The following is a 25,583-nucleotide window of genomic DNA, read 5'->3' as shown; positions in this document are numbered from 1 at the left end:
ATGGGAATAACAGATTCTTCAAGAAAACCTATCCCATGAAGACTTCCACTTAGAAACCATTCTGCATGGCACATATATTTTGTACTTCTCACTCCTCAGTTTTTGTATGTTATAGAATTATGGCTCAAAACTGTCTCTCTGAACCCCTCAATCTCAGAAGTTTCTGAAGCTTTCTTCTTTTCTCAAGTCATAAATCTTCTGCATGGCATTCCTCAGCCTATAGCACGGATGTTGAGGCTATAAAGTGAGTAAGGTAAGATACAAACTTTTCCCCTTTGATATGGAGAAGCTATACAGAAAAAATAATGTGTTATTGAACCACCATCATTCTTTTATGTTTTTCTATAGTTGCCAGTAATTATTCAAAGAGCAAATTAATATTGCTGACATCAAAAGGAACAGGAATCAAAAGTCAAATATTGTAGAAGCACAACTTCAAATCACATGGAAAGGGCACACATTGCTGAGTAACCTGTGGAACAGCCCTGAGGTATATAAGAACCTACTCTTGAGACTTCACAAGCAGAACTGAGCATGAGCACATTTTTCATGCATGTGATTTTCATAGTCTCCATAAGTATTTCAAAAGGAGAAAGAAGGTCTTTCAAAGCACATTAGTCAAGGAAAGCATTGTAAGTGACATATATACAACTATTATCTATATAAATTACATAAATATTATGTGTTACAGTATGCAATACACAATGTCACACTATTACTAACATACAATATACAAAAGAGTTAAAAGTGAATCAGAATATTGCTTTACTTGAACAGACTGGCAAGGACTCTCAGTTGCAATTCACACTGACTTAAGTAATTTTTATTTTACAGATATGTTTTCTGGAGAGAGACTTTAAATCTAAACATACAGAACTCTCTGCTTCTGAAGGTCTCCTTTCCACTCATTCAATCCAATTTAGACCCAGTGAACTATCAGACTTCAGAAGCTGAGTGAGACTATTTTGCCTCCAATCACGAGATTGCAAGATCAAGGGATCACGGAAGAAATGGCTACATTTATCCTATTAAATATCCCTACAATTTTGTGCAATTTTTGCCTTTCACACAACCACCCTTTGAAAAACAAAAGGGCTTGATATGAAGATGGATTTCAGTACTTGTATTTGTTCTTCAAGACACTAGTCAAACCCTGCAAGGTAGCCTGTTTATGAGCTACTGACGTTTAAATAGTAGAGGGAGAATAAAAACACTGAAGCAGGAGAAAAAGGTGCCAATGGCCCATGTTAAAGGAAATGGTAACTTCTATCCCCAAGAGCTGCAAGTCATTCCATAATTTGTACTGCCATTGGAAAATTAGTATCTCCAGTATCCACTGAAAACTTCTCCCTGGTTGTTGTGCTCTCCAAACCTGCACAGTAAAGCAATAAACCCAATAGGCTGCATCAGTAGACACTTTACCTGTACCTGTTTTTCAATGTTTGGTTTGCTGATCTGTACAGTCTGAGGTCCAGCGAGCCTGGTACCTGGTGCTGCTATCACGATGCTGGTGAGCTGTGCCATAGGGAAAGTTTTGGCTATGGTTGCTGTCTGCCCGTTAACTACACGAACTGGATGTATGGAGTTCTGAGAGTTGGGTAAAGAGGTGGGTGTGAACTTTGTTGTCAACATCACAGGCCTCTGAATAAGCTGAGGAGCTGCAAGCATTGGAGGAGGTGCAGGGGCAATAGGAATGTTATTTTGGGCAACTGGTTTAGGTCGAACCTACAAAAATAAAATAAGAAAAAGAGAGAAGAAAAAAAGAGAATTCATATATCAGTATTTCAGATCAACTTTTAACTAAGTGTTTCAATTCATCCTGTATAATGTGCAGGAGGCTGCTTGATTTTTTTTAGATGATGTAATTTTTAGCATACTGTCCCAAGTATGTTAAGAGAAAGAAGCACCACATTTTCAAGCCTACTTACATAAAACCCATCCATAACATTTGCATATATAGTCACCATCCCTGAAATGGTATTTGGATGCACAGACACTTATACAGAATGTTTATTGCCAAATGCCTTATCTATATCTAAATTAACATTCTGGTTTTACAAGCCAAAAAAATCCATGTGATATTTACAGGCATAGCTGAAGCGCTCATGTTAAAAGCGTTTCAGGGCTTTGTAATGAGCCTCCAAGAAGTTATGAGCAGTTGACTGTGCCCTGAAACAAATAATTATTTTTTTCAGCATGTACCTGTTATCTGTCAACTCTATATATTATTTAGATACCTGCACAACCAATCTTGAGAATTAGAAAAAGTGATGAGATTAGATATGAATCCCTTACTGAAAGTGCTGAAGTTTCAGGTAAATGCAATAATTTCTGTTCTTTCACAAGAAAGAAAAGAGCCACAAGAATCTTCCAAAACTCCATCAACAATATTTGCTTATTTCTTGTCACTGTTAACGTTTGTACTTAACAATGGACTTAAAATATTATAACAGAGTACAGAAGCAGAGCACATTACTTTAAAAATAAAGCTTCTTTCCCCCATATTTGATTCCTATTGTTGTATCCACCTGCAATACTACATAAAGCCTTTTACCCTGAAAAACTAGGTCACATTCCAACAGATCTCACCATACCCAAATCTTAATCAGATATCAGCCTTTACTTTCCTTTCTCACTTCGCGAAAGATTTAGACTTTTATTCATAGCACCATGTATTTCATACAAATTAAGTAGTTCATCCAAGATATGGTTGGTTTTTTTAAATAAAGAAGCAATCTGTGTCTTCCTCAAACCATGAAAAAAAGGAAGTAAACAACAACTTTTACAACTCAGCTGAAAACAGAGGTCACTCTCCCTTGCAATACAGAAATACTTGAGAATCATCTAGAGAGGTCTCAATTTTTCTTTTTCGCTCATGAGCAGCAAGCAACAATTAGAGCAATTTAAGGCCTTGGGTCATGCTTTGATTTTGATGACACCTATTCCATGGGTTCATTTCATTTATTGCAAACAAGATCATATCTAATCATCATGTGAAAATTTCATAACTACGAACTCATACAGGCTGGAGGGCGGCTGAGGAGGTCTCAAATTTGACCTCCTGCTCAGAGCAGGGCCATCACTAAATGCAGATTGGGTGGCTTAAGGCTTTGTCCAGATAAGTCTTGTAAAATTTCAAGGATTCAAAATTTCACAACATGTCTGGCAAGCCTCTTCCACTCCTAACTGTCCTCAAGGAGAGAAGTGTTTCCTTATATGCAGTCTAAAACTTCTCTGTTCCAATTTATGAGCACTGCCTCTAATTGTCCTGCCAAGCACCTATGTCTCCAGCTTCGTTTATTTCCTTGCTGATACTGAAAGTAACACTGCTGTTAGGGTGCTTCCAAAGTCTCTTCTCCAGATTTGAAAAGCCCAGATTCCTTGGCCTCTCCTTACAGGTCATATACTCTTGCCCCCCAAGCTATCTTAGTGGCCTTCCTTCCCGTGTTCCATTCAAATTTATCAACAGGGGATTCCAAAACTGCAAGGTGTTTATTGGACTCAGCTGTATGTTGTTGAGGAAAGGTGGATAATCTCATCCCTGAATCTACTGGCTGTAATCCTGTTGGTACAGATCAATATGCTAGGTAGGTTTCTTTGCTGCTAGGGCACACCACTCATTTAGCTACTGAATATGGACTGCACCCTCAAATTTGTTATCATCTGCAAACCTGTTGAGGATGAATTGTCTTCTCTTGCACATCAGCAATAAACACCACACAATGTTCATCAAAAGTCTCTTCTATCTATGCTATAAGTTCCTCCTTCCATTGCTTGTTCTCTGTATACTCACCTGTGGAAGAAAATTTGGACGAGGAGTAAGTCTGGGAGGAGGGATGAACTGCGGCACTTTTATGGGCTGAGGCGTAGCCTGAACCTGCTGTAAGAACATGAGAAAGCTCAGTAGGAGGCAAGAGGAAAATTTAGCTTTGAAGTTTTTCACCAAAATCAACACCCTGAATGTACTTTCATACCTCGGTTTTTGCTCTGTAAATAATTTTTCATAGCAAGAGATTCCTCATTAGAAATGTATTAAAGACAGAACTAAACCTTACTTTCTAGATCCTATACACCTTGCTTCATAAATTGCAGGCATATTCAACTGTACTAACTACTGTGCTCTGCAATTTAAAACCATTTCATTTGATGATAATAAAAACTCATATTTGTTTTAATCATTAAAAAATTACATTACAACAGACAGAAAATAGTAACATTTTGATGTCCAGCTATATGAAGTATGGTCTTTTCAGGGTGAATGGCACACAGAAAAATAAGAGAACATCTCATGCAAATAGCAAAGATCTGGAAGTTACAACTCTTATAGCAATATTAATGACACTATGAGGGGCTCTAAATACACAACTTGAAATTTTCAGAAGGAGGCCATTGATTTGAAACAATTAAGATCTGATTTTAAGGAAACCTAAGGACTTTCCTGAAAGTGTAACTGAAATCAGCTGCTTGGAGCTGCCACATGAACCACTGAATAGCACTACCAGCAACCATAAGTACCTGGTGAGATACTCTGAAATTAATGTCAATGTTTTTTTATACCCTCCTATACCTCTGTCCACTGACATAAGATTGCAACTTTCTTCAAAAAGATCTTGTACTGATTAATTAGTACTTGGGAAAATATTCTGATTGTTTTGATGAAATTTGCTACAGAAACATAAATAATGAACTAGTATTAAAACAGAATTACCTCCTCAAATCAGTTATTCAGCAAGGAAATGAAGCACAGACACAAAGAACAGATGACAGTGGAGCACGGGATGACACAGGAAAAGAGAACAGTAGAAAAAATTCCACTCAAATAGTCTTCTCTAATCTGATCACAAACATATGCCTCATTAGGAAGCAAAATTACTTCCATCTGCATTAAACTGTATTTTAATAAATATGGCTAAACTGGATTTACGTTTAATAAAGCCATAGCCTTTACTTCAGAAGTAAAATTTCCCTGTCATGTTGTTACATAATGCCTGGTTTCCAGATCAAGAAGCCTATATAGTCCAATTCTGGTTCTTTTATTTCTATGTGGCTAAACTATTCTAGAAAAGACTGGGTGATGTAGCCAAAGCACAAAATTTGTATTTACAAAATACATGTTTTTAAAGAAACAGCATCCATTTATGCTTTTGAAAATGTGCTGAGTGAAGATATGGCAGTGGGCAAACTTAAGGGATGTGTCTAACACCAGAGATTTTATCATGCAAAGGGAACAAGAGATTGATTAAAAAAACCCTAAGACAAAGACTCAAATTGATCAAATGAAGAAAGTCCGATATCTCCTTTGCTTAGGAAAAGAGTAGGAATTCTGCAGAACATAGCCATACAGATTCAGTAAGGGCAAAACAATCACTAATGCCCCATGACTATATTTACTAACAGGGAAAACTTTACAAAGAGGTGATGACAGCACTGATTTAATTCTACAAAGCAAAACAACCCCCGTGGAGAGATGTTTTTGTCATAGACTATCACTTTAGCTATGTCAGCTAGTGAAAACTCGCACCATGTCCCTACTATCCTCCTTTCTGTGAGAAACCCTGACTTTATTTTTTTTCCAATAGTCCTCTTGTTAACCAAACCCACACGTATCTGCCAGGCAAACACATGAAACGCTTACCAAAGTTACTGTGTTTTTTGTCACTATTTGGACTGCCTCAGCTCCTGGCCCAGTGACCTTATTTGTTGTCTGGAGGTTGACTGGTGCATTCTGCGCATCAGTGCTGAGGACTGCTTTCTGATTGTTGTTGATAGCAGTAACCATGGCAATGGTAGGTCTCTGACCCACAACAGAGGCAGGCATGGTCGCAGTTGCTGCTTTCAAGACGAGAGGTAGTGTCTTAGTGGTGATCATAGAAGCTGTAGTTACAGTTTTCTAAGGGAAACAGAAAATACACTGTAAGAGACAGACACTCTGTATCAGACAGGACGTGGGTTGGTTAGTCAGAAACAATAGACAGCACGAGAAAGAAAAGGCAGCTCTGAGCCTATCTACCTGCTGCTCAGACAAGCACATTATCTTATGCTTCTGAAAACTGGATAGCTAGAAGCATCCTCATTTGAGGCAACTGGCTGGTCTGTTTTAATCACCTGCAGCATTGCAGATTGAATCAAAACAAATTCCTGAGAAAATTACAATTAAGTGTTAGCAGTGGCATATGCATTTTGGATATTTCAGTTTCATATTACTTCCAAACAAGCACTATCAATATCAAATAAGGTGGAGGTTTATGAAACATAGCAGCAAAGTAGCTTCTCAGTGAGTAAAACTCCTATTTTCAAATGGAAACCATAGTTACAGTTCTCACAATCAGAGGAAGAGGGGGAAAAACGTTCAAAAGTCAGTTTCTTTAAAAAGAAAAATATGTATTTTTATTTTGGGCATCCCAGTCTCAGCTTTAGCAATACACAGTTACCTTGCACTGAACTTTCTTTCCTAAAAGTATCAGTAGGGTTGTCCTGAAGTTGTAAGAGCTGGCTGTTAGTCTGCCCAGCTGCAGGCAATTAAGTTTAATTTCAGTGGAATGGGCTAGTTTTGGAATATGTATTTCACACCATGATTACTCTTGGCCTGTTTTAAAAAGAGTTTTGAATCACGTAACACCAGCATTTATCTAAAATGCCTCAGTACATCATGCCCAGAATTCCAAAGTTGAAGCAACTATCATTTCACAGTTTTGTTTTAAAATGTACTGTATTCCAAGATGCTAAGACAAATGGACATTACAAATCTCATTCAAAAAGCAACAAGGTGAGAGTCTCCATATAAAACCAGAATACAATGCAAGCAGAAAACTTATAACAAGTGACACTCAACGGAATGGCATATGATCTTATTTCTTTTCACTTTGGTGTAAAAAATTCATTGTACCAATGGCACTGCATCTTCAAAATTTTAGTGACATGATCAAATGCCCTTAGTACTACATAACCATCATTCCCTCCTGATGTCAGCTCTATGTTCTACAGAGGAAAAAATGGAAAACTAGGGATCAGGCAGTTGTGTTCTGAACATGCCTGATTTAGACTACTAGACTTTATCATATAACACTTTTATCTTTTTTCTAATAAAATATTTTCAGTTGAATTCTTTAGTATTTTCACCACTACTGTTCTCTTAAACAAAAGCACAGTTTGCCTTCACAACTCTAACTTCATAATAATTAAATTATGTCCCCTAACTGCTAATTATGCATAAGTGTGAAAACATTCACTGTATAATGCCAAATAAAAGCATAATTTATGCTTCAGTTTCATACATTTATGAAAAATCTAGACATAATTGAATTTTCCTTGTTGTAACACAATTTTCTTAACTTTTATCTGAGATCTAACAGGCTGACCAACCTATGCTACACCTGCCCCAAAGCAGGAGGCTCCATTCCCATAATGCAGTAACATTATTCAAGTTTTTCCAGTGAGATGCAACATAGTATCATTTTCACAACCATTACATTCAACCATAAACATTTTAAAGAAAGGTGTAATCAATCATGTAATACAAGACTGTGACTCTTCCGAGGGGTTCTATTAACTCTGCAAGTACCCAGTACAGTTTCAGTCAGGTCACAGAGCTTGAGTATCCCTGTTACTTTGCTGAGCATTAATTAGATCACTTATTCTAAAAAGTAGTCAATGCATTAATTCATACTTTAGTGGCATTCATAGTAATTCTGCATTATTGCATATAATATTGCAATAATATGACCTTTTAGCATGCTTGTTGTTTATTAAAATTTTAAAAGACCTTCTCACTGGACATATTATGTATATTAAAATGTCACTGTTAATTATAGCATGCATACCTTGATTCCTAAATTTGATTACTCTGAAAAAAAATCACTGAAAGCATTCTCTGTAATGACACAGCCTTGAAAAATGTGTTATTTACAAAAGCAGGCATGAACAAACTTCATAGAGACAAAATATTTGACTGTTCTTTGCAAAAGAGATTAAGAGACAGTAAGACAGAGGCACAACCTAAGATGCAAAATATGCAGAAGCAAGTGAGGATACTTCACTATTTTAACAACATAAATAAAACCAGAAAAGTGTTAAGGATAAAAGCTGGCTTATTTATCCAAGGGACAGGACAACCTGCCTTCCAATTTCTAACTACTTTCCAAGTAGTACTGTACCAGTGGCAGTCAGAAGAGTGTAGCAGTTATTTGACTGTTTCACTAGAGGGCTCTTTAACTTTGAACAAAACCTCAATTTTTACAGCCCAGGAAATGACCTGGAAGTTAATGAATGATTGCAAAGTGTAGAACACTGAGAAACACATGAAGCCGTGTTTGCTCTCCTGTTACTTGACTGAGAAACAGAGATCACTGATATAACAGTGATCCATTGTTTGCCTATAAATACTTTAGGACACACTAATATTTGCTTCTTTGCTCCACTTTAGCTTTGATATTGATGTTGCTGCTCAAAATGCATTTTCCTTAGTTAAGTTTGTTTCATTTCTTCAACATACTTTTCTCAAAAATACAAATAGCTAAGCTTCACAAATGCATTTTAGAGCACATCCAAACCAACTTGCTGAGTTAACAAGAGAAGTAACAGCCCAACCATTCTTCTCTCTTCTCTGATTTCAGAAAAAGGGAAGATGAGAATCACAAGTGGTCAAAGCTGTGGGTGTGATTCACTGCAATGTGCATAAAACAAACTTCATGGGTGAATTCTGCCATCTGTCTATCCAGGTAAACATGAGCTCCTAAGATTCCATCAACAGGAAAAAAAGACTTCATATACACCTCTTTTTACAGAACACCTCCCTGAATTTTCTAGCTGTTTTATTAGCACACTTTTGTGAATTCAAATATCTGAACAGGAGAAGCTTGAAATTCCCCTCTCAAGCAAACCACTTTCTCTGTTGAGCTCTGGGATTACACCTCTAATCCTATACTCTACTGAAATTCAGTTCACCTTCCCAATAAAGACCCTATTTTCTAGAACTTGAACTCTGCAATTAACACACTATACTTTTAGACAAATCCTTGAAAATCCAAGCATTATTTGGTACAACTTACATCTGTTTAAAAAGAACCATGCAGAAAGAAGAAGGAACTTTTTTTTCTTGCATTTGTTCACATTTGTAGAGAGCATTTTGTTAGTCACTTAGAAATAAAGTATTTTAATAATATACCTCATACAGTGTGCGTACAGTATTTACTGTTTCTTGAGACCTACTAGGTATAGTCAGACCCATTCATGCACCTAGGTAAAAGACAGGCTCTTTTGCTAAACTTTCACTTATTTTTAAGAAATATGATACTGCCACCCTTCTTTTCGGTGGGTTTATGATTCAACTTTTAAACAGTACATACTTTTTTAAACTCAGATTTAAATTGGAGATTTTTGCAAAAAAAAAACAAAAAAAAAAAAAACAGAAAGACTCATATCTGCATATGCATAGAAGAAATTCATATTGGTACACTAGCAGGCATAAGTGAAAGTCTGCTGTTTTCTCTCTGCACTTTTCCTTTTTTTAATTTTTAGTGATCTTCACCTTTAGTAAGAAAAAGAACTGTTGTAGCTTTTTACCTGTGATCCTATCACGTTTGGAGAGGGTGCCGTGGACTGTTGCTGCTGTTGATGGTGATGTTGCTGTAGCTGTTGTAGTGGTTGTGGCTGTGGCGTCTGTAGTTTGTTTTCTGACTGTGCCAATGGCTGTATTTGAAATTTACTGTCTGGCTGTTCCTGCTTCACTATCAAATTCTTTCGAAGCTGTTCCACCACTCTTTTCTACCAGAATAACAAAATCATAAACAGAAAGGATGACAGTTATTTAGCTGCAAATACTAGAGAAAATAATAACACCTAAAGATATATTCATGTAGTGCAAATAAGGAACTGCTCAGAAGCTTAGTGGGATTTCTCTTTTTGGAATTTTAAGTATTGGTATTATCTAATAAAACTGTCAGTGTAAAATTGGTCACAGAGGAGTATTACAGCCTAGAAAGGTGACCCCACTGCTCTTGTAGAAACCCACTGACCAAAATTCAGCCTATTCACAATCCACTGCAAGACCTCCGTAACCTGTATTTACACAACTCCACATGCTTTGACTCCTTCAAACATGCACCACTCCTAAACAATGACAAAAAACAACTTTGGGTTGAAGCCTCCCAACTGACTTCAAGGCAATAGGCATGTCATTTTGTACCAGGCATCGAAACTGAGAGACAGCCAATTTGAGTACAAAGTGGGGATCAGGAAGGGCATGGATGCATGGTCCTTCTGTTCAATATTACTGCCACCTGAAAAAGAATAAGCCAGGGCCACCTACATGGGAGAAAAATGGCACAGAACTATTTCTTCCAGCTTACGGGCTTCCTATTACATTTCAGCTTCCAATAAAGTTTGCAATTATTTTAAAAAGAGGTTTCTTCTCCTGGTAGCCATTGTGCATCTTTAGACCGTAACAGGATTTAAGAGCACACCAGGTGACTTGCAGCATAATATACATGTTATCTGCATGGATAATAAGGGCTCACAATTTATTTTCATATTATACTTTAGTGTGGACAACAGTGAAAACACTGTGAGAGTTTTTTTACCTTCGGCAAGTATGAGCAAAAATGGACATTTTTACCTACACTCTAACTACCCCCAAATTTGGACCGCTTTAAAAAGATTTTGCTGTTTACCTAAGCCCTCTTGATCAAGAGCATATGCACACTCCCAAGCAATTACACAACAAGGATGTCTTTGGAAGAGGACAATGAAGTCAACAGGCATGGGACAGGCTGAACCAAGAAAGCTCTGATGGAAACAGGAATGATCAGGAAACCTCTACCAGAGCCAGGTGCTGACAATGGATTGCCCAAAGAAGTAGCACTTACATGGAAAAGAAAGTTAAAAATAACACAGCCATTTTGACAACACCAAATGCTTTGATATTTTTGTTTTGTTTGTTTTGAAGCATTAGTATTCAGACACCGCACTAGACATAGAGATGGGAAAAAGCAATCCAGCTATTTACTACAACTGGAAGAATATTTTTCCTCAAATTTCATTCACATATGGTTACAAAATTCTGAGCTAACAAAATATCTGTTTTCTTCATTTTGTCGATATACAGTAGACTTAAGATTTTAAGTATTTTGCTTATGACAATCTAAAACAGCACAATGCATCACACAGTGAGTGTACCTTTAGCCCAGAAGAAGATAACAAAAAAGGACAGGTTCCCAAATTGGCAGATTTGAAAACTGCAACTTTAAAAATAAATAAACAAATAAAACTCACAGGCAACAAATCCCCCACCCCTCTTTCATAATGTCAAAATGTGTGAGCTCACTTGATTGAGTATTTCTAGCAAAAGACTGAATTCAGCAGCTTGAAGGAACAGAAAAAGGACTGCCTGGCTTCTACAAAACCCACAGCCCTGGCTGAGGATGCCTGACAAGAGAAACACAGGCCAAATCTCGCTGAAAATTCAGGGAGTTAGTAAAGGACAGCAGCCTGAAGGAACTATTTTACCCTGCATCCTAAAAGCTGTCAGAGGCTAAAAGCCATAAATTGTTTGTTCCCTTCTGAAACAAGGATAAAATAACAGAAGTGTAGAAGGTATTTCCCTAATTCAGATATTTCACAGTTTTAAATGTCCTGTGTCTATCAGCCTGCTCATACAGTATATGTAATAACTGAAGCATCATTTAAAACTGCTTCCTGAAAAGATCAACCATGTTAACATGCAAATCAAAGTGCAGCATCAGCAAGCAGATACAAGAGCTGAAAACACATTTCCAGAGAGTAACCCAAGGGGGAGGATAAGAGAAGGCAGCAAAGAGGAGAGGAAATAAGACAACATACTTATAGAATACCTGCCAAAAAATGTCATGCACATATACTGCACAGGAGATAAAGAATTACCATACCCTGCATGAACAGGAAGGGACTTTTTGTCTTCCACAGCTGCCAGTATGAATTTCAGGGATAATGATGTTCTTCTACTGATTCCCTGACTGAAGGAAATCAGCAGCAATGGCCCAAGAATGAATTTCCATATTGTTCTTTACAATGGGAGGGAAAAAATAGATTAAAAAAAAAAAGAGAGGGAGAGGCAGGCTGACGACTCCCCTGCCATACTGCTAGAGCAGGACAAGAGCTATGGAGCAGAGCAGGGGAGCAGGAGCAAGGTGAATCACATGGCATTCCCACGCCGCCTGTCCCACCCCCGGGCCTGCACCGTGGCCTGCAGAAATGGGGTAGAACAGGACTGAAGCACAATTTGTATTAGCGCCTTGTGCAAAAACCAAGGCTCAGCATATTTGGCACAGGATGGACAGCATGAGTGGAAAAGCGCCATTGCTTTGGAAGTCTACACTAGCCTGTTGGAGGCTGCTGAGAGCTGCCTGGCAGCAGCATATCCTGCCATCCATATCCATTATGCAGATATTAAATTGGAAACATCTAATGCTTTTAAGATTCAGAGAGTAAAACTGAAGTTTGCACTGCATGCCAATTGCTTACGCAGTTTAATAAGCTGCTTCTACCAACTGTCAGAAAAAATACCACATTGAAACTACAGAAATCATTTTACTATCTGCAAGACTGCTGGGATTATCTGTTTGTTCGTAATTATCAAGAGAGACAGTCTGAACAACATATTTCAAAGTCCATAAGTGAATTAGCAAAACCAGACGAGTCTCTCAGGGTCGCACCTACACAGGAACTGGGAGCAGATGTCCCAGTTGCAGCGCTGGCCTCGGCACAGCTCAGCCCACGCCGCCGGTCTGACTCGGCATGCAGCGCACGGCTCCGCGGCAATCCTGCTGCAAGTGCTGCTCTGCAGCCACACTAGTGCCCAGCACGTGTCTGCCTGCAGCAACCTCAGCAGAGCCTCCTTCGGCAGGGAGTTAAACGGGAGGGGTGCTATGAAAGAAACTCTTGTTTACTGTCAGACTTCATTAACACTGTGTTATAAAATTGTTCGTCAGTTATTTGACGCTCTTAATCAGTTGTAAAGACAGTTCGTGCTGCAGAAAGTACGGTCTGCGTGACAGATTTGCCAAGGCTGACACCAAGTCCTAGCTGCATGTCTTACAGACTGAATGCCAGTCAGATTCAGGTGTTCTAAAAATACCACGCGATTCTTAAGAAATATTCCTAATTCTTTAAATGTAATAATTGCCATTTTTCCTTCCCACTCCTATTTAAGAATATTTAATTCTTACTGATAGTTTCAACATTTTAAATTGAGATTAACTCAATCACAAATACATCGTCATGCACACAAGTTTTCTGCATGTCTTAAAGCTCTAGTTCTCCTCATATTCCTAGAATGGTCTCTTTTCCTGCCATAATATGAATATGTGAAAAGCATTTGTCTTTCAAGTTTACTGAACCTTCCTCAAAATGGAATGCCAATCCTCTCTTTACATCCACAATCTGAAAGAATTTAATACTTTCTTCCTTTCTTCTGAACTGTATTCTACCCAAAAAGGAACTGCCAGCCCTATGCAATGGTTATCAGACTGCTTCCAAACCCATTTGTTGAGCGGTGCCCTGTAAGCACACTACATCAGCTCAGAGCTCTTGCTGTCTTGACATCTTTATCGCTAATCTCATCAGGAACCGTTCACACCACTGAGTTCAGAGCCCGAGACATCTTATATGACCCTTCCTTAAAGTTAATAATTGCAATCAATATTGTGACATTTTGCTATACCACTTTCTCATTCGTGCCACAGGCCAGATCCTAACACAGCACTGGAAGATTATTTTGGTTTGATTAAGCGGAAAATAGATCTTCTTCATCATGTATCTGTGCCTAAAGAAATCTCCATGCTCATATAAAAATGACTATGAATATGTTGTTATAGGATAAGCAAATTACTTGAAGCAAACTTAAAATTCAGTACAGTTTAAGGTTTTTATCCTCTTTAGCTAAGCATTATTTCCTTTTTAATCAGTCAATCAAGCAAAAAAATAGTTCTCTGAGTATATCTCTCTTATAAGTACTAGATCTCTGGTTGCATTTGGTGATATATTTTCCTCTTCTTTCAGGAAACATGTTCAGGAAAAACATTCTTATCTAAAGAAATATCTGCTTTCAAACTTCAAAAAAATCAATAATTAAAAAAAAATTAAAAATGAGAGAGTAAACTAGCATACTAAATAACCTTGCAATGCATACATTTCATATCACAAAACCAAAACTGATGTGGTTTGAACTGCTCAGCTACTTGCCAGTGACAGGCTTTCCTGCTCCCCCAATCTCAGAAAGCCAGCTATTATGGATCCTCTGTTACCTGTGCCCTCTAGTGACCAAGATGTCCTCTGAGATATAAAATCTACCTACTGCTTCCAGTGAAATGGTTAAGAGGAAGTACTGATTTCAAATATGCTCCAACTTGGAAGTGGGGAAGATGGAGGGAATTTCACTACTCTGCAGTCTTCCTCTCCAGCCTCCCTTCTCTCTGTCATTCTATACCCTGCTCTATACCCAAAGAGAAAGACACCAGAATTTCTACAGCAGAAAGAAGCTAAAAGATTTTGCAGATCCAGTACAATTAGTCTTTAACGTGCAAAGAGAGTGCATTTTGGGAATGGAATTTGGGAATGGAAAGATTAAAAGCAAGGAGAGTAATTGTACACTCATCTACTGCTTTAAGATGGTATCTAAAATTTAAAATAGTGAAATCCAATTATAGAAATTGATGACGCAGAATCTACACCAGTAATGAAAAAAACCCTTTTGTACAAACCAGCCTGAATTAAATTCCATTGAAAGAATGATCTAAGGACTATAGAGATATTTTCAGCTATTTCTGTGGTTATCCTGTATTTTTATGGAATTCTGCACTTGTGCCTGTGCTTCACTTATAGCTAGATCTTTTTATCAACTAAATCTAAAACAACTAAATTAGAAAGAAGTTTATTTCCAGAAAAAAGAGTGACACAATTTCTTACTTCTTAAAGATGATCAAAGTAGGCACCAATATCTTTCAATCAGAAAAGGCTCCCCCTGAGCAAGAGGCACTTGAATGCTGAACGGAAATGTAGCAGTGGGACTGGAAGGCCACTTCCACCTCATACTCTAATGCCTTACTGGGCATCACTACTGAAATGTGCACTATTTCTTTTTATAGCTGAAAAACATGGCTTTTAAAAAAGCTTTAGTTAAAATACATGGGTATCTAATCTAACCCAGTCAATGGCTGCATTGCCAGCACTCTCGTAAGTGTCCCAAAGAGCATGTGCTGCTTTCAGCTCACACAAAACACAGCTCAAAGCTGCACAAAGACACGAGGACTTCTGCACGTCTCAAAGAGGTTGCAGAGCCTGTGAGGGCAACTGAATGCTTCTCCTCCCCCTGCTGTGATGGTCCTGTGGGATGAACTTACACTTACAATACTGATGAGCACTAGAGATGAACCACTTCATTTTGGTAACCCCCAAATTCATGAGTTTTCTTTGCAGTCTCAATATCTTTAATTCTGACTGTGGCATCTGATACCTTGTGTAAAATGGAATTTACATAAAACTTGATTCCATAAAAATCTACTTTAATGTTATGTCAGATATCAGAATGATGCGAAAAGTATTTCTGTCATTAAAAATGGTGGTAGACTTATCACAATTATATTTTAAACTAATTCTGACAGGTGTGATTCTGAAACAAACATACAGTTCAAACATGAACATACATATTTTGAAAGAGATGCTGAGTATTTCCTTTATGATAGAGAAATAACACTTAAAGCTGCTAGAAATCATTCAGAAGTGGATTAGGACAGTTCTGAAAATAATGTTCATTCCTTCATTCTTAACAGGGGAGAATGCTTTTATTTTTTTTTTTAAATTTAAAAACATAGCCATAGTTATAAATTAAAATTGTCAAAAATAGCTGTTATGCTATTCTGCTTTATGTGACTTCTTGATTGCTTTATTTTCAGTACCGTGCCTTTTACCATTTGCGGCACCACAAGACCAATTAATTTTTGGAAGGGAAAGCTGTACCGTGAAATGCCTTATGCATCACTGTCTTCTTGTTTTAGAATATTTACTCTTGCACAGAGCAGAGTACAGAGAATGAACTAGTAGAGGCAGCACACATACAATGCTTTCCTGCAGCTTACATATTAACCAAGCGTAATATCTAGCTTCTTACCCCAGCATGTATGTTAGCAGAAAGAAATTTGCAAGAACAGCAACAATAATTAAACAATGAAGCAATTAATGAATGGGGAATTAAGTGTGTGACAACAGGCAAAACAGAACAAGAAAAATAATTAAGTGCAGTATTTTGAATGTAATTAAGGGATCATGAAATTAAAGAAATTAATTTTTTTTTTAATTTGACAAGGTTTGACAAAGTTTGTCTTGCTTTGGGTTTTTCTCCTTTACAGAAATACCTCCAAGTATATATACAAACTGGTAAAAGGATATGGGGACAAGCTCAACATGAAAACACTGAAGAAATTAAAGAATTAAACTGCTAACGACACTGTAAAAGGTGCTAATTTTAATTTTATCTTGCCCATCCTATTGTTCTACCCCTATTTGTCTGTTTCACAGAGAAAAAAACATTCTTAAGGAAAAATAAAAAAGCCATCTAGACAGTTTCAGAAATGAAACAAGAGTTTTATACTTCAATGTAAAAAAAAGTCTGTATGATCTCCAACTGAACCTAGTTTACTAGAAGCATGTAATGTGGTCTTGTAAAATCCGTCATAGACTGAAGCCTGCAATGTAAAATCTCAGAACAAAAAATATTGTGGATTCTTATTCTTACACAGGAGAACATACAGGAACAGCTACTCCCATGGGAAAACCATTTGCATCTATACACAGTAGCTGTTTACTAAAGCTAAACACCTCTGCCAGGCCAGTCCCACTGTTTCTCTTCTACCTGTGATTTACCTCATAATATTGCATCTTTTAAACTGAATTTGTCTGCATTAAGCAAGCAAAGTAGAGCAATTTAAATAAGTAAACTATTTCACGTGTTAGAAACAAACAGCCGAAAGAGAAGTATACATTTTAATCTGGCAAGTCCTCATATTTTGAATAACTCAAAGGGAAAGGATAGTCATAGGGTAATTTTATGACATACTACTGCACATTTTAGTGTGCACAGTATCACAGTCCTTGACTAAAATTTAGTCAGCTTCAGCAAGGTTCTACAGCTATTCTCATGACTGAATCACACCTCCTCTCTTCTTCACAAAAGGAAACACACACAGTTCATGCTCATGTGCCTCACGCATGATCAGAAATATCAAGCAAGATGACTAGTTTTACTAAATCACAGAATGGAAATGCATTCTTTTGTGAACAGAAAGATGTGGATACTCAAACTCTATCATTCAACCCCCTACTGATAACTCTATTTCCTTTTCCCAGCTGCTTTACAAATGTCACAAACTAACACCAGCATTTTCCTTGTTGTCAATTAAATACTGTTTAGTGTTAATTCAATTAAAACCTATCACTAATCACATCACAGTTCACTGGTGATCTCTAGTCCATAAACAGAATGAGCAAAAAGTCATGGCTGCACCCCACTCGAATGAGAGATTTTTCTCTTCTTCTCAGTCATGTGAACAGTGTATCAAATACAGGTGTTCCATTCAGCTAAACATACCTGCTGTACTATTCTCTTTAGTTAGCCAAGGACAATCAAAACAAAGAAAAATGCCTGCTTCACAGAGAAGGCATCAAATTAAATCACTGCATAAGTTCCAAACTGCTGTACTTCAATTCTATCAAGGCTTCAATGTGGATCAGGCAACAATGACTGAAAAATAATGCCATGGTTCTTCCTTGCCCTCCCCATTTAAATGGTATGGGGAGAGGAACTGTGTTTATCTTGGCACAAAAGCTGCATCACTAAGTATGGCTAAAACTACTCAACAACTGAAGATTTGCTGAACTACCACCGCTCTTAAATTAAAACACCCAAGAATGGGCATTTTCCCAAAAGAATGGAAAGCTACCCTTTTCTTGAGGGATGCAGAGGTACTGGAGACAGTTCAAAGAAAGACCACAACCATAATCAAGGATCCAACAAACTATGCTGTGTAATGTGAAGCTTACTGAGGCTCTGCATATCCAGTTTATTGAGAGGTAGCTACTCACTGAGTACAGATATTAATATATGGAAAAGAAATCCAATGACAGGAGAATTTTTTGCATCTCTGAGAAATGTAAAATGATGATTCCATATCTGCAAGTTAAAGGTAGACAAATTCAACCTAGAAACAAGACGCAGATATGATTAAATGCTGGACCAGCCTAACATGAGAAGTAATGGCCTATCATGGTTTAAAGTCTCTAGAAAAAGGTATACAACTTTGCAAAGGAAATGCTTAAATCTGAGTTTTGGAGCAGACTGTATAGTATATGTGAGGGGGAGAGGGATCTGGGACTTTGGAAGCCTCTGCTCATTGTTGTCTCTTACAAGGGACAGTGCAAGTGCTACCACTATTCCCAGGTTGCTTCTCCAGGACTGAGACTTTTTCTTATTCCTTTGATTGTATTTTTTTGTATGCTTTCCTTACATACTTAGACTTTTACTGATTTTAGGCTTGGAATGGGAAAAAAAATCTCCAGGTCAGACTTGATGGGAATGTAGGATATGGATTGCCTGCTAGGACTAGCTGGGCAAATTTTCCCTGATCAACCTGCTGACATTGCAAGGGCCTTCAGAATATTTGGCAGTGTAATCCACCACCTGTTGTCTGAAAATAAAAGATGTGGAAGACACAAATTTAGTATACTTGATAACCAAACCTTCCAGTTCTCCCTGAATCAAAAGACATCAGATAGGATTATTGGGGTAGAATATAATGGCCCCTAACATGCAGGAAGTTAAATCAGTAATTTCCTTGTCTTTTGGAACTGATGTGAGGTGTCTTCCCTCTACTTCCCAGCTGCAGTTTCATAATTAAAGTTTACCTGTATCCTATCAACAGAAAAAACAAAACAAAACCAACCCACAACTGCATGCTATAGACAAAAGACAGAAAAAAAAATTAAGAACATGATTGTTTTCAACAGACATATATAGTGCCTAAATTAATTCACAGGATCAGGCACTAGTATCCAGTCTCAAATTTTGTTTAGTCCCTGGATTACAAATCCCAGTAACTGTCCCTGCTACCAACAGAACTCTTTTATACAAAAGCTTAAAGCCTTGGTGTTAAAGCCCTAGGATGGTGCCATCACTCCATCTTGCAAGGTAATGGTTATGTGATATGCAGACATGAAGAAGGCACAAATAGCACACAAAGATCTTTCTGACATCAATGGATACTTCACAGGAGAATGGATTTGAGACCTGCTATATAAGTACGGACAACATCCTGCATGAAAAAAGTACTAACAGTCCACATAAAGGAACATAAACATTCCTACCCGTAAGTTCATACTACTTCTTCACAGTGTGCCTGCTTGTTTGACAGTTACAGTGTCATAATTTTAGACTGTTAAACCTCTGCTCTAGGGTTTATAAAAGATCAGAGCACTTGTCACTCTCAGTACAGGTAGCGTGAGATAGAGTGGTTGAGCAGTTCATTCTTCTTTCTAATTACACTCCATTAACCTTCCACATGAGAGCTCCCCTGTGCTTTCATACCAGCAGCACCAACTGGCTGTGTTTGATAAGGCTCGGCAGCGTTTGCAGGACCAGCACGTGTAACTGAAGGAACAGTTCAGCTCGGCAGCTCTCGCAGAAGCTGCGCTGGCGCTCTGTTACTGAGCTGCAGTCACATTCAGCTGAATTACACAGATGGACACCAGCCTCACCCTACCCACTTCCCTCAACGCTACCCCTTGAACTTCAGAGACACATCATCTATCAGAAAGCCAAATGCAGAACTAGGGAATTATTAACAATGAAGGACCTAATAGCTATTACACTTTCACCTCACTGCAAAGACCTGCCAAGAAAAACGTATTTGGAGCACTAAAGCATGCAGGGCAATAGAAAAGAAGTTGTAGTTACATTATAATTAGATCACGTTAGTGTATGAGACCAGAGTACAGAGAAGGAAAATTACTTCTGAAAGTTAATTCTTTTTTAAATGCACTTTCAGTATCTGGGATTTGTTGTATGTTCTGAAGACCACGCTGCTTACAAACAGCATTATATTTCTCAACAGTGACCACATAAATGAACATTTCTAAAAAGAGAAACTTCTTCGATTAATAATGTATTCTATGAGAGTTTTAAACTCAGTGCCAGGAAAGCTATTTTCCATGTGCATGAAGGTAGATTAGCGTTTGTGTATACTGAGTAACAGTGTCAGCACATGTTTACACAGATAAAAGGGAAACAAATTTGGAAATAGGAATTGTAAACAATCTGGAACAGAATCCAAATTATTTTTAAAATAAATGAAACATTACAAAATCTGCACTTTTGAATGACATTTTACACAATCCCTTGAATTTTTTAACTGTTTCAAATGACTTCACAACATAAAGTGGTATATGGAACTGGTCTATATAAATGAGTGAAGGCAATACTCTTTTTGCTATTATAGCTCCATTATCCTTTCCCACACCTCTCCTGTTTTTTAACATATTTTGATACTTGCATATGCATGTACTTCCATAAATAAATATAACTTACTTCTACTGTAGGTTTCCCAACCTTCAGCTAATATTTTGAAATGACTGCTGTTTTCTAAGACTTGGTAAGTCTGAAGTGTCTGAAACAAAATCTGTTTGTACTACAAGCCAAGCAATGAATCCAGCCCTGTCCTTGTTCAGAATGGTTCAGGAATTTTATTTCTGAATTCTGGTGTGTGTTGTCAAAGATCCCCTCCAGTAGAAAGAGAAAAGAGGTGGGTTCTTCGTTGATAACAGGAAGGTAAATACTGCTATTGAACCCACCTAAAAGTAGCCTGAAGAGACTTGGTTTACAAGGGTGACCATTGAAGACCATAAGACCCACCTTTTACATCTATAATAGATTTTAGACCTCCTTTCTCCAATTTTCTTAAATTTAGTCCAAAGATGCCAATTCAGTCTTTAATGCAATTTAACTCATGCCATCTAAGCCTGTAAGACACAATAGAAATTCAGAATTTGTGGATGTGATCCACCACAGTGAATCAAAAATTGTCAGGCTACTGAGGTTGCCTCAGGAAAGCTGAATAGGCAGAGGACAGTTAGTTCTTACCTCTAAGACACACTTGCTAAAAGTGTGAACACAAGTATATTTTTAACAACAATTTTTGGAAGAATAATGATCGATCTTGTTGGGATACATTTGATAGTAACAAAGTGCAAGATTAATTCCACTGGATATGATTTCTCTACTAAAGATCACTCTTAAACCTAATAAATTTGAAACAAACACAATTAGGACATATAAGAAATTTAACTACAGCATGCTTATCACCTGTTCTGTAAAAATCTGGCCACACTGCTTCAATGCTACAATGCTATTAAATCTTGTTTGAGCTAGGGTTAAAATTTGTCAGACTAGGATAACACTGAAGGAAAGCAGAACGATATTTCCGTGCCACACTTAGCTCTTACTTCTGTAAAAAAGATTTTCACATATGGATTATGGATATCCAATACCTCTGTAACTTGTGCTCTCATATTTTTTGAGGTATGTACTAGACTCATGACTTAAAAGCTTTAAAATTTCTGACTTCCAGTGTTGAAACTGCTTTCAGAATGAAGTACTGCAGAAGTGCTTCCACTTCCTGGAGTGGTCAGCCATCGCTGCTAACCCCATCTGGAATACTGTTTTCTGACAAGTTGGCTACGCTCACTCTGAAGAATGCAACATTCCAGCTGATGAAGATTTCTTTAACTAATCATCTGAGAAATGTATCTCTTTAGAACTTCTTGGTAATGTTTGTTATTTCCCCAACATCTCTTAGAAAATATTTCAGAAAGAACTATTTTGCTCTACACTGTCTTATTATTCTCTTTATACAGAAGACCTCTCAAAAATAATACAAGTACCTTTCATTTATATTACATCAGTGAAGATTTCTTGAGCATTTGGGGGGCCCATGAGGTGGGTGAACATGAAGAGGTAAGAAAGAGAAAGTAAGCTCTCCTCTAATTCCTCTTTATACAATTCTCAACAATGTAATACATGTGGTTTTAGGGAAGACCAAGATTTCTTCTGTGTCACTTCAGGCCCATATTAGATTTAAAATGCAAATTAGCTTTTTTTTTTTTTAAAAAAAAGATTAAACAAAAACATTAAACATATTTTCATCACATAATGAAGTGCAAGTTCTTTTTCACACCATATGTTTGACTTGCTACTTACTGCAGAGAACATGCAATGTATAACCAGATAAACACATTTCATTCTACAAACTGGTCTGACGAGCTAAACCTGCACTAGGAGGTATCAGACAGTCTTAATGAAACTCAGAAGTATTACTTCATTGACATTCATTCAGCATTTCTTGCACGACAATTCAGTTGCGAATCTGGAAGCGTTAGCTCAAAACCCATGGACTTCTAAGAAACACCATCGGGTCTCTCATGTTTCTCTAAAGACACCTGTCACATCTGTCTCTAATAGCTGTAAATCACAAAACAGTAGTTTTCCTCCACGTGGTTTCACACAGATTTTTTTTTTAAGGAATCATATGTTGCATTGTTGAGAAGGACTGAAAGATTACAGAAACCTAGCAACTGAAGCACAGGTTGTTGCAGCAAGCCATCTTGCTTTGTGCTCTCAGGACTGGTAGCTTTACTCATACTGGGATCTCAAGCTCTATTATTAACCCAGGAAACTAATTTAAAGCTGTGCTGTCTTTGCAACAAGAGTTTAATCAAAATTTTATATATGTAATGTTTACCCTTTTAAACTCCTGTTCACAAAAATAATCCTCCACATAACCCTCTTTCTTAGATAACCTCCACAAAATGAGAAGCGGGAAGGAGCTTCAATATTAGGGAGCAGGTTCTGTGGGATCTGAGGCTGAGGGGCTAATAGATGAAAGAAACAACTGAGAAAACATTTGCCCTCACACTACCTCTGAATAACCAAGTTGATACTGAAATGCAGGGCTGCTTTGGGGAAACAAGTTTCAGGGTTTCTTTCTGTTTTCTAACAAATACAACAGGGCACATACTCAAGAAAATAGAGCATAATTATTTTTTTGTTTTGGTAAAACTATCCTCTACTGTAATTCATCTGGAGTTGAGACAGGATGCGAGCAGACGAAAGAGGCTTTTAAAAGATCTATCCTACACATGCAAACTTTTATGCCACTAAATACATGCAAGTGCATGTTAGTAAATAGTGACCTAACTTTACTTTGAAAAAAGAAAGACCTTGACCAAAAGCTGAGAAAATATCAAGCAATGTTAACAAAAAGGTCAGTGCAATAGGTGTTGCAGAAATTAAAAAAAAAAAACAAAACAAAAACAACCAAACAGAAAACCCCCAACCCATAAGCATGCAAACAGAAATACTTGACTTTGCACTGTATAGCCAGTATTAATTATGAGCCAGTAGACTTTCGTGGTAATTGTTTGGAGTATCATATAAATATGTTTGTGCTCAGTTGGTCAGAGCAGGGTGCTAATAATGCAAAGATCATGGGTTTGATCCCCATATGGACCATTTACTCAGGAGCTGGACCTGATGATCTTTCTGGGTCCCTTCCATCAAAATCCCAGTAAGTCAAAAACACATCTGTCAGTTTGCATAGGAAGACACTCAAGCTGTCACTGATTGTGAAGAAGCTCAGAAGAAAACAAAAGAACAATATCAAAAAACAAAATCAGAAAACACATAAAAGAGTAACAAAAAACAGGTCTGCACAAGCAAAGAGCATTCACAGATAACATAAAGCTGAACTGAAAAGAAGTGAAGTTGGACAAGAAAAAATTAGTCCTTTCTCACTGCCAGGGAGGGCTTGCAGAAGAAAGCATTACATTTTATCAGAATGACTTGGAAAAAAAGGGCACACTTCAGTCATACAAGTCCCTTTTAAGGTCCCTCCTCACTGATATGTCAGGCCTATGCCCAGAGGGAAGTCTGAGGTGACACAAACAGTAGTGCTGGGAATACTTTGATATTTTTAAAATGTATTTCCATTGAAGAAAAAAGCCCATGTTTCATGTATATTTCATATATACATAAGCAAGAACTGAGCAGTAAGCCATGCTTGATTTAACCCCACAGACCCATATTCTTAATGGTTTCTCCTATTTTGCTTCCTTGCTGTTAGGTTGTATGATTAGCACACAGTGCTCTGTAGGCTGAAAACCAAGTTTGCAAAGATATTTTGAAATATTAAACACATACTAGTACTACATAAACAGTAATAATAATTCAGAGGCCTTTTCCTACTCTGCATTTCGAATGTATGTATTATGAGCTAGACAAATAATGCAGGATTGTAGCATTCTGCCTCCACATTTCTCATCTTCCTCTTCCAATTTACCAGAGCAATGACAAAAGAGGGGTTTTTGCTCCAAGCCTTTAACTCTTGCAGCAGCACAGGTTCTCACACTGCATTGCTCTCTGAACTAGAGGATTCATCTTTTGCACAGGGCAGAAATTCATTTCCTTAATCAATTTAGAGAAGATCAGAAGCCTGCCCAGTGACCCACATTGCTCAAGAAACTGCACCAGCAGCAGAGGCTATAGAGGCAGCTGCTTTCAGGCCAGCAACAGCATGCTCAGCATGAACAGACTGTACTAAGATTTTTCTCCCACACACAAAACCAAACTGTTCCTGTGCCCCCTTTGTGCTGACGGAGCCTCTCAGTCGATGAGCAAGTCACTATTTAGAAAATTATTTCTCAACCTATTCTGGAAATCCACAATCACGTACAACTGGCAGCACTGGTGAGAATTCAGCAGCGATTTCAAAGCTTCTTTGTCCTGGGGAGGAGACAGGACCATTCAGCAGCATGCCAGCAGAACTGCTGAGTACACAGCTGGAGCGAACGTGGGGGAAGGGAAGCCGCGTGTGATTCGGCAATTATATCTGTTAAATGCATACAGATTTGTAGAATGATCACTTGGCATTTCCACTATTTTGCAAGTGAAAACTTTCAGCACATTTGCCAGAAGTATTTGGCTGTTTTTTCTTGTAAGAGGATAGAAGATCAGTGCAGAGAAACATTAAACCACATGGACATGCTACATAATTGGTTCTTTCAGCCCCTCGCTGTGCAAATGATTTGCAGTAACATGCTCTGATCTCCTTACTAGTTAACAGTCCAGTCCAAGACAAATACATCAAGAAAAGATAGAGAAGAAAAAGCTGTAGACAAGATTAACCACATAAGCTTGGTTTTTTCATGATGCTCACCATTTTTTCTATTACCCAGCTGCTAGATATTCAAGAGAAAACAGGGTGTACTGTAACAACTGTTACAACAGGCCACAGGAGCACAAGTCCAGTAAGAACCCTTTCTGTTTGCATCTTTACAGAGCTCTCACTTGTACTACAAAAAATGTCACTTTGATGCCCTGTTTGCATTCCATTTTCAACAACAATGAGGAGGATGGAGGTGTCTGGTTTCTATGACAACCCAGATGGGCCACAATACAAGATACTTACAAATGTTCAACTGCGGGGATGCCAGATCAAATTAAGCTTGAGTTT

At 37.7% G+C, this 25,583-nt stretch overlaps 1 protein-coding gene across 3 annotated transcripts in view; it reads right to left on the bottom strand.

The window, feature by feature from the left end:
• Positions 1-25,583, bottom strand: part of PHF21A (PHD finger protein 21A) — a 95,868-nt gene that overhangs the window by 17,680 nt on the left and 52,605 nt on the right. The window contains exons 5-8 of one of the 3 annotated variants that reach the window (XM_062494956.1): positions 9,562-9,762; positions 5,636-5,890; positions 3,794-3,880; positions 1,423-1,725 (exon numbers count right to left, since the gene is read on the bottom strand). In XM_062494956.1, the coding sequence (XP_062350940.1) occupies positions 1,423-1,725; positions 3,794-3,880; positions 5,636-5,890; positions 9,562-9,762 (846 nt within the window). The remainder of the gene's footprint in view (positions 1-1,422; positions 1,726-3,793; positions 3,881-5,635; positions 5,891-9,561; positions 9,763-25,583) is intronic. The other 2 variants (XM_062494957.1, XM_062494958.1) reach the window with 2 other exon arrangements.

Source organism: Cinclus cinclus, chromosome 6 (assembly GCF_963662255.1).
Source record: "Cinclus cinclus chromosome 6, bCinCin1.1, whole genome shotgun sequence".
In the NCBI taxonomy this organism is placed as follows: domain Eukaryota; kingdom Metazoa; phylum Chordata; class Aves; order Passeriformes; family Cinclidae; genus Cinclus; species Cinclus cinclus.
This window is presented reverse-complemented; position numbering and strand designations above follow the sequence as displayed.